The sequence below is a fragment of the Mesocricetus auratus genome, unplaced genomic scaffold, assembly GCF_017639785.1.
Source record: "Mesocricetus auratus isolate SY011 unplaced genomic scaffold, BCM_Maur_2.0 Super-Scaffold_100676, whole genome shotgun sequence".
NCBI classification, from domain to species: Eukaryota; Metazoa; Chordata; class Mammalia; order Rodentia; family Cricetidae; genus Mesocricetus; species Mesocricetus auratus.
This window is the reverse complement of record NW_024429266.1, coordinates 174877996-174888035: the sequence shown is the minus strand read 5'-3', so window position 1 is coordinate 174888035 and position 10040 is coordinate 174877996. Positions and strand designations below refer to the sequence as shown.

The 10040-nt window shown below is 48.8% G+C and overlaps 1 protein-coding gene across 1 annotated transcript in view; it reads right to left on the bottom strand.

Annotated features, from left to right (window-relative positions):
• Positions 1-2808: 2808 nt before the first annotated feature.
• Hrh1 (histamine receptor H1) overlaps positions 2809-10040 on the bottom strand; it is a 91084-nt gene continuing 83852 nt past the window's right edge. The window contains 3 exon segments of the mRNA XM_021224824.2: positions 2809-5220; positions 5222-5323; positions 5325-5650. Coding sequence (XP_021080483.1) covers positions 4144-5220; positions 5222-5323; positions 5325-5615 — 1470 coding nt within the window. The 5' untranslated portion in view covers positions 5616-5650 and the 3' untranslated portion in view covers positions 2809-4143.

Below are 10040 nucleotides of genomic sequence, written 5' to 3'. Positions count from 1 at the left end.
GTTTCAGGCTAGCCAGGGCTATATAAAGTCTTATAAAATGGAATCTTTTATTTATATTTTATGTATGAGAACTTTGCATATATACCTGCATGCCAGAAGAGGACATCAGATCCTATTTTAGGTAGCTATGAGTTACCATGTGGTTGCTGGGAATTGAACCCAGGTCCTCTGCAAGAGCATCAAGTGCTTTTAACCTCTGATCCATTTCTCCAACCCCTGAGCCATCTCCCCAGCCCCATTTTTAAATAAAAAGGGAATCTTTACCTCACATGAATTATTATAAATTGCTATTGTTCAAATATGGTCTTTCCATGAACTTACGCAGGAGTTTAACTCCCAAAGTTTTATGTTACAGGAGTTAAGAGGGTAAAAAAATGAATCACACTGTGGTTGAAGGTGCATGATTTTGGGAAGTGATTAAGATAGCAGATAAGGCCGGGCGTTGGTGGTGCACGCCTTTAATCCCAGCACTCGGGAGGCAGAGGCAGGCGGATCTCTGTGAGTTCGAGGCCAGCCTGGTCTACAGAGTGAGTTCCAGGACAGCTTCCAAGACAATACAGAGAAACCCTGTCTCGAAAAACCAAAAAAAAAAAAAAAAAAAAAAAAGATAGCAGATAAGGTCATTGATGGAGCTTAATGGCCAAATCCTGAAGGTTTATATAAGACTAAGGAAAGACCAGACACAGACTTCATGATGTAATGTAGCCTAGAAGAGTCCTCAACAGAGCCTGTACCATGATGTTTCATCCTTCCAGAACTATAAGCCAACATAAACCTCTGCTTCTTAAAAAGGAACCTTCCCTATTTTGTCATAGTAGCAAAACCCAAACTAATTCATAACCTTTGCACATAGTAATGAAGAAATTGGTGTTTGGTAAGTTTAGCAAGTTGCTCATCCAAAGATCTTTTTTTTTTTTTTTGGTTTTATGAGACAGGGTTTCTCTGTATTGTTTTGGAGGCTGTTGGTCCAGCCCAGCCTCGAACTCACAGAGATCCGCCTGCTTCTGCCTCCCGAGTGCTGGGATTAAAGGCGTGTGCCACCACCACCCGGCTCTTGAAGTTAATCAGCCCATGGGGAAAATCCTGAAGGAACTGGAGGGTCTGCAGGCTCTTATCTGTAACTGACTCCTCTCCATGCAGGATACACACACACACACACACACACACACACACACACACACACACACACACGGCAAAAGTCTGGTCTTCCCCTTGACTCTGTGCAAGCCACCCACCACCCACCCCTGATTCTTCCCAAATGAGCCAAGATTGAGTCACCTCTGCATTATAACCCAGAGTTTTTGTAAATCCAAGATGAATCCAATCATCTAGACTGGAGCAGAAGCAGCTGACAGAACAGAGAGGAAGTGCATCCCAGAGCTACACAGTGGACCCCATGCTTCTCAACATCTCTGTGCTTCTGCTTGCCTGGTGATGAAAACAAGGAGAGCCCAGTATGCTCTTAGATAGTGGTGGTAAAGCACAAAGCCTGGCTGTTGGCATATGCTTGTGGTAGAGGTGGAGGTGGAGGTGGTGGCGGCGGCGGCAGCAGCAACAGCAGCGGTGTGTGTGTGTGTGTGTGTGTGTGTGTGTGTGTGTGTGTGTGTGTGTGTGTTGCCTAGAAGTCAATGTCAATGTCTTCCTTTATCTGTCTCTACCTTGGTTTTTTGAGACAGGGTCACATGCTGAACCTGGTTCTTGCTGATTCAGCTAAATGAGCTGGCCACTAAATGCCAAGGACCCCCAGTTTCTGTCTCCCCAACACTGGGATTATAGATGCTTGCTAACACATCTGGTCTTTAAAATTAGGATTCATTTTTATATGTATATGAATGTTTTTTCTGCATATTTATATGTGCTCATTGTGTGCATCTGGTGCCCACAGATACCAGAAGATGGCACCCGATTCCCAGGAACTGGTGTGAGCGGTCATGTGGGTGTGAAAGCCAAACCTGGATCATCTTCAGTCAGGTTCTTAACTACTAAGCTACCTCTCCAGTCCCAACTTTACCTTTTAGATTTAGTGTGTGTGTGTGTGTGTGTGTGTGTGTGTGTGTGTGTGTGCGGGTGCGTGTGTTTGTCTTCATGTATACATGTGTACCTCATGTATGCTTTGTGCCTGAGGAGACTAGAAGGGATTGGATCCCCTGGAACTAGAGTTAGAGATGCTTGTGAGTCACCATGTAGGAGGTGGGAACTAAACCTGGGTCTTCTGTATGATTAGCCAGTGCTCTTAACCACCGAGACATCATTCTAGCCCCACTGTTTATGTTTTCAAGGTTCATGTACAAGCTTCCTGTGTAGGAGACATCACATATGTATTGGAAACCCTGAGCCCCATCACAAGGCACCTAATGCTCTTTAGGTGACAACTTGTACTTATTGATCCCTTCTTGTTCTTGTCAGACCCCAAGTCAGAGCTCTTTGCATAGCAATTTCTTTGCACCTGCTCTCTGTACTGTTTATCCCAGGTATGATGGCATTTAACCACTGTAGAGTAGTCCTTCTAAGTGCCCTTCCATCCCGAGGCACCTTGAGGAAGAGCTTACTCACAGGCTTCTCTGAGCTTCTGGGAATAGACCAGCAGCAGCCTCTAAACCCAGCCGTAAAGTCCCCAAGATCCCCTGAGCCTGAGTATGAAGAGAGTCCCAGGATACAAGGCAGAGTGAGAGGGAAACATTCTAGAAAACATAAATCATTTGTAAATCTGAGCAGAAGCCAGACAGAAATTCCCTGTCAGGCTTTCATTTCTACCTGTTCCCCCAGCCCATGAGACCAGAAAAGTAGGCACAAAGCAGTCACGTGACATTACCCTTCCAAATGTCCTGTTTAAGGTAAGTAAAAGGGTCTCATTTGGACAGATCATGCAAACAGGAACATAGACACAAAAGACCAGCTTTTACAGGGGTTCCTACTTGCAACATACATTGAGGTTTAACATTTTAACATTTAAGATTTTGAAATGTAAGTCACAACCAGACTGTGGTATAAATAAAACTGGATGTTCCCATGTCTGCAAAAGATTCACTTAGCATGTGTGACTAGAAATCACAGTTTCACAGATAGGAACCACACTGTTCCTCTGAGGGTCACCCTCTGTGGGTATAAATGTGCTTCATGTCAGCTACTTCGGAAACTGTCACCTCTCTTGGGGAACACCATGAGTACTTGACAGGATGCATTTTTCCCCTTTTTTGAGAAAACTGGTGGCAAGGAGCTGGGAACCACACAGTGTTCTCATCCTAAGGTTCTCACACGAGTGTCAAACGATCTCAGGAACCTCATCTCCCGTGCCTGTTTCTCCTTTTGTCACTCCACAGACAGGACCTGCTCATGCTTTCTGTCGCATCTGGGCCTGAGTGAGAGCCCCCTGGTGGAGCTTCCAAGAAACAAGACTCTCTCGCCTTCCTTTTGCTTGGCTTTTAAGATGTAGCCATTCAAAGACCACTTCCTCCTCCTCTTGACTTTTGAGGGCAGTTTTTGCCACCATGTGCTGTTGCTGATGATGTTGCTGTTTTAAGAGCCAAAAGGAATTAGGAGTTGAGAATGATGGGCTTGCAAGCTGTCTAATTTCCTAGCAACTCTGAGACACAGGTAAGGCAGCTTCCAGGGTGGCTCTGGAGAAAGCTAGGAAGGGTTCAGAAGGGCTGTGTTCTGGGAAGTTGGTGGTTTAGTGGAGTAGCTGCCATGCCTCTCAGGTGATCCCTGGAAGGGGACAGCATCTGTGTCTATGTCCCTGCAGCCACACAGCTCTTGCATGGGGGAATCTCAGAGTCCAGTCTAACCCTCCAGAAGAGCCCTAGCCACACATTCCCACTTCAGTTACTAAGGAACTCACATCAGAGTGCCAGACTTCCAATGAGCACCTGAGACTCCTGCAGTCCCTGAGGTTCAGGTGTACTCTGCCAGGTCTCTTCTTCCAAATACTCTGCTTTCTACCCAAAGCACTGTCTTTCTGTCAACCACTGACACCTGCTCTTCTTCTGACAGTCCCTGGGAATGCCTCCATACTGCTCAGGCCAAGAGCTTAGATTCCATTCCCCAACACCCAGGGGGCTAGTGAAGCCCATGCTTTCTTCCTCTTGTTCCCTCTTGGACATCAGACGCTGTCCATCCACTATGTAGCATCCTCTTGCTATGCCGTTAGGAGTGAATGTGCAGAATTTTCTTGAATGTCTTCTTGAAGTTCTCATTGCACAGAGGGTAGATAAGGGGGTTCAGCGTGGAGTTGATGTAGCCCAGCCAGATAGTGAACATGTGCACAGGTTCACTGCAGCAGCTTTTGCAGAAGGCAATGACCATGAAGAAAATAAAATAGGGAATCCAGCAGAGGATGAAGGCTGCCATGATAAAACCCAGCTGCTTGGCTGCCTTCCGCTCTCGGTTCAAGTGCAGCCCAGACACATACTGTCTGGAATGTGAGCGGAGCCTCTTCCAGGTGATCTTGATGTAATCTAGGCCACTGTTAGACCCGCTTCTCATTTTGTCTTTGCCCACCCCTGGTTCTATGCTGGTGTCAGAGTCTGTGGTACGGGAGAAGGACTGTCGATCCACCAAGGTCTGGTCCTCTGATGTTTCACTGATCCGCCGGCAAGTATTCAGGCTCTGCTCATCCATTTTGGGCTGACTCAGGACCTGGTCATTGGCCTCTGAGCCCCTGCCACCTCCCTTAGTCACAGTCTGTGTCTGTGTGATGTCAAGATGGAAACAGTGACGTGAGACTGTTTCCCTATCTTCCTCTTGGCTGAAGACAGCTGGAGAGTTTGTGCTCTTGGGGTCTTTGGATGTTGACTTCTGATCCAGTCCTCCACTAGTGTCTCTTGATGGCCTTTTCAGAACACCCCAGGGAGACTCTTTCCCGGGTTTCTTGGTACCCTCCTTGACATCCTCTGACTTCAGCTTTATTTCTGAGAAGGAAGGGAGGGAGCCATTGGTGAGCTGGCGGTGCTGACAGTGTTGCCGCACCGCCTTGTAGATCTTCACATAGAACCACAACATGAGCAAAGTGGGGAGGTAGAAGTTGATGATGGCGGTCATGATCTTGAACCAAGTGACATTGTAGAAGTCTGTCTCACACTTGTCTTCCCGAAGCTCTGAGGCCGGGGACATGAAGTGATGCCAGCCAAGAATGGGTATGATCCACAGGAAGGAGAGAAACCAGGCCCCCAGGATGGTGGCCGATGCACGGGTCTTGGTTCGATACCTCAGGTACCGGAGGGGGGTGCTGGACGGATCGGTATCGATCAATACACAGGATAAAGACGCTGAAGATGGATGCTGTGCTGGCCACATAATCCATGGAGAGCCAAAAGAGGCAAAGGGGGGCGGCCCAGGGACCACTTGGTCATGATGAGATAAAGAATGTTCATGGGCATGACGACTGCACCTACGATCAGGTCTGCTACTGACAGGCTGACGATGTACAGGTTGCCCACAGTGTGCAGCTTGCGCTCACTGTGCACAGCATACAGTACCAGCAGGTTTAGACCCACTGTGACCAGGGAGATGCTACTTAGAACCACCACTAGGGGCAGCAGCTGAGGGCTGGCCATGGCGGTCCTGTTCCCCTCACACATCTTGTCTTCGAAAGCTGAGGAGATGTTGGGAAGGCTCATTGGCGCAAGGGCAGCCTTCAGCGATGGTTTCTACCCTGTGGGAAAAGACACATGATCAAAGTCAGAGGATCACCTAAGAGCATCATGTTGGTCAGAGTGGGATTGGAAGCTGCTGGGGACACCCAACGTGTTCACTAATGCATTCCTTCTGTCCTTACATCCCATCAGTGAGTAGTTGCTGGATTCCTGGCATCATTCTGGATATCAGAGGTAGCAGTGAATAAACTGGACAAAACCATATGATCTCGTGGAGTTTGCATGCCAGAGCTTAGTCAGAACAGTACCTTGTGCAAGTCTTATTTCAAACATGTCCTGATTAACCTGAGCTTAGTCTTGTCGTCTATGTCCTTTTTTCTGGTTGCTGGTCCTGAGACAAAACTGTGGCCAGAAAGAGGCAGTGGAGCTCACACAGCATCCTCTCTCTGTGACAGATGCCAAACTATGAAAACCACCCTTTCCCCTCTACCCTCTTTCCAGAAGGAAGTGAGGGCAGGTGTTTGGAGTATTTCAGTAGTTTGAAGGTGGTCAAGGAAATGCTAAGAAAACCTCAGAGACTCCAATTTAGGGTTCAGTTGTTATTTGGCTGCTGAAGAGACCCTGAAATCTTGGAAGTGGGGAGCTGTTGGAGGGAGCCTGTTGGGGTGGAGCTGTTGTGGGGAGCTGTTGGAGGGAGCCTGTTGGGGGAGAGCTGTTGTGATGGAGCTGGTGGGGCAGAGTTGGTGGGGGAGGCCTGTTAGAGGGAGCCTGTTGAGGGGAGTTATTAGGGAAAGCTGTTGTGGTGAGCTGTTGGGGGAAGCTGTTGGGAAGAGCTGTTGGGGAAGCTGTTGTGGAGAGCTGTTGTGGGGAGCTGTTGTGGAGAGCTGTTGGGGGGAGCTGTTTGTTGGGAGAGCTGTTGTGGGGAACTGTTGGGGAGAGCTGTTGGGGAGAGCTGTTGTGGGGAGCTGTTGTGGAGAGCTGTTGGGCAGAGCTGTTTGTTGGGAGAGCTGTTGTGGAGAGCTGTTGTGGAGAGCTGTTGTGGAGAGCTGTTGTGGTGAACTGTTGTGGAGAGCTGTTGTGGAGAGCTGTTGTGGTGAGCTGTTGTGGGGAACTGTTGTGGGAAGCTGTTGTGGGGAGCTGTCCTGAGCATTTGCATTTGTGTCTGCATTTGCAGAGAAAGCCCTGTGCTCAGCTCCACAACAAGGCCTGAGGAATGCCTGCATTTCCATGGAAGTGGGAAGGCCTTGGGGACCTCTGGGAGCCAGCTGGAAACCTAGAAAAAACTGGCCACACATGGAAGACAGAAAACAGTGTTGGCCTTCGAAAGGCTGGGGCAATTCCAAGAAAGGAGGAGGAGCCTTAGGGACAGGCTTGGCAGATGTCGGAGACTTCTCAGGAAAAAGAGATGCCTCAGGGACCCATTGGTTCTAGGCCTGGGGCCTATGGTCACACAGACAGGGCTGCAGAGGGCCCACAAGAAAGATTTCCCCTACTCCATGTCCCACTTAGGGCCAGCTACTTTATTGTTAGTCCTAGTAAAATGAAAGAAAACAAAATAAAAAATGGGGCTCAAATGTAGAGCTTCACCCTCCCCAGGCAAGTGCCCTAGCAGCAAGCCCCACAGCCCTAAATAATCAGGAATCTGGTGACAATGGATGTAGAAAATCCCTGCATCTGGGGACCATTCTGAGCCTCTGGGCAGCTGCAGGGTCACAGAGTCACCATGGCTGGGAAGTATGTGTGCTATATATCCAGCTCGTAGACAGGATCAGTGTGCTTCTCCCTCCTTTTGGGTCAGCAGTTTGGAGAGCAGATCTACAAGCAGTTTCTAAAAGAGGACCAGACACTGTGGCAAGAGGGTGAGACATGCCAACACAGACCGCATCCCGCCTCCAGGCCCACAAAGACTACAGAGAAGGCGGGAGACATGACCCTATCCAGCCTTCCATCTCACAAGAGACTGGGAGGGCAGAGGACTCACAGAGATAGGGACACACATCTGACCTCACAGAACACAGGGGACTGAAGAGAAAGTGGGATCTCAGACACAGGGGTCCAGGGCCCAGGGGGCCTCATGGCTTGTCCCCACAGGGGACAACAGGAGGAAGGTGAAGGGGCATGAAGCCCTTCACCCTTCTACACCCCCTTCTCCAGTCCCCAGGAGACTGAGCAGCCTAGAGCTCTGGCAAGGCCTTCTTATATCAAAAGCAGAAAAAAATGTGCTCCCTCCCCCTCTTCTCCCCACTCCCTCTCTCCATCCTTTCGTCTGCTGCTAGGGGGTGGGGGAGGCACAGATCCAGTCAGCTGGTCATAGGCTGTGCAGGCTGAGGCAACAAGGAGCCAGTAAAAGCAGCAGTAGGCCCTTCTTCCCCAGTGGGTTCAGCGGACAGGGTGACATTCTTCTGAGTTACAGTGGTGGATAGAGACCAAAGCCACCAGCAGGCACAGGCTCTTTAGTGATTACAAACACCACAGTCCAATCAAGTTCAAGTACAAGGAAGCAAGCCCAGGGTCAATGTTCCTTCCACATTCTGGACCACGGGTATCTCCCACATATCAGTTATATTAACCTGAGCAGCCCAAGTTCAGAGTGGTCAAGCAACTCACTCAAAGCCACACAGCTAGAGTATTTGCCGAGATTGTCATCTAGGTCTACTCAATTTGGGTCTCTCGCCTAAGTACCACTGGCACTTGGGGGAGGAGTTACTCTGTGGTGGGGGCTTCTCTGTGCCTGGTTTGTACAAATGCCCTCAGCTTCTGTGTGTGGAACACCAGCAGCAGGTTATCTCCCAGTGTGAAAACCACATGTCCGATATCAAATCTTCCATAGGGGACAGAAGAAAATGTGACAGAGTTATGGAATATATGTTTAGCCTTGGACACAGCATGCATCTTACAATAAGGGGGATTTGCTTGTGTCGTGGGTTTAAAGGTGTGTGTGTGTGTGTGTGGCACTCTCAGAGGCTAGAAGAGTGTGTGTGTGGGGGGCACTCTCAGAGGCTAGAAGAGTGCACTGGATCTCATGGAGCTAGCATTATGGGTAGTTGTGGAGCACCAGACGTGGCTGCTGATTCCTCTGCAAGAGCAGTTTGCCCTCTTTGCCACTGGGCCGCATCTCCAGTCCTTGTTTTGTTTCTTGAGACGGGGCTCATGTTACCCAGGCTAGCCTCCAACTGGAACTTCCTATATAACTGAGGGATGACTCTGAACTTCCGATCATCTTGTCTCCATCGCCTAAGTGCCGCCATGCCCAGCTGTATGCAGTCCTGGGGACAGAACCCAGGGCTTCCTAAACACTGCCAGCTGAGCCTCATCCCCAACCCCAAAGTGGGTCTTTCCTAATTCAGATCTTATCTAGCAGAGCAAAGAGTTACCCTGAGAGATCCAAGCACCCACTCATGGGAAGCACATGACAAGCAGTAGCTTCCATCTGCTCTAAATTTAAAACTACCCACCTTTACCAAGGATCTAACTAAAACCGGCTGATGGTGGTTTCAGGTATAGTACTTAAGGTACCCAGTACTGTGCTTGGCATACAGGAGGAGCTCAATGATTGCAACCTCCATATTTTCCAACAGTCAAGTTGTCCCAGTCTAGCTAAGGGGACTACCTTCTCTTCTTGTCATTGCTTTGGCATTTATTTGTTTGTTTGTTTGAGACAGGGCCTTACTATTTAGACCAGGTTGACCTCAAACTGAGAGATCTACCTGCCTCTGTCTCCCAACTGTTAGGCTTGTACCAGCACCAACTTGAACATTAAATATGATTTATCTTACTGATGAATACAGTTCCATGCTTTTTAGACAACTTGTCTGGGCTTTCCTGGAAGTCTCAGAGTTAGAAATACGTTTCGTGGTAATCATCAACATGAACAAAGATATAGGCCGAATGTGGGAATCTCAACACCTTCAATGTAGAGACAGGACAGGAATTAAAAGTTATCTTTGGCTGTTACATGATCTGAAAAAAAAGAGTCCAAACTAAAAACAAATAAGGCTCAGAGTTGACCTCCACTGTGTTAGTCCCAGGAAAGACTGACCTGTGGCTGTGTGGTCTGGATACGGATGCAGAGCATCCTAGAAGGGTTCCTAATGGCCATGGGAGGAGCCTAGTGGGGTCTCCACCCCCCCTTGGGGGTGGGGGAAACTGCTCATCATGGGGATCCAGGGACCTTCAAACTTTGAAAGAACAGGTTGGTACTGACACTTGGAGCTGACCCTGGTTTTCTCTGGCTTCCTGTTTTCACAGGTGTGACTTTGCCTTCCACATGTACTCCAGACTCACTCCCACCAGTGGCCACCACACGGGGACTACCGATCCTGGGCCTTTTGGTCACATGAATTCTGAGCTGCATCACTGCCTTGGGCATTTTGTTACAGTAACAGAGAGTGGGGTCACTACAGAAGAGACATCACATAGTCACTGATTCCCAGTCTAAGAACACTCGTG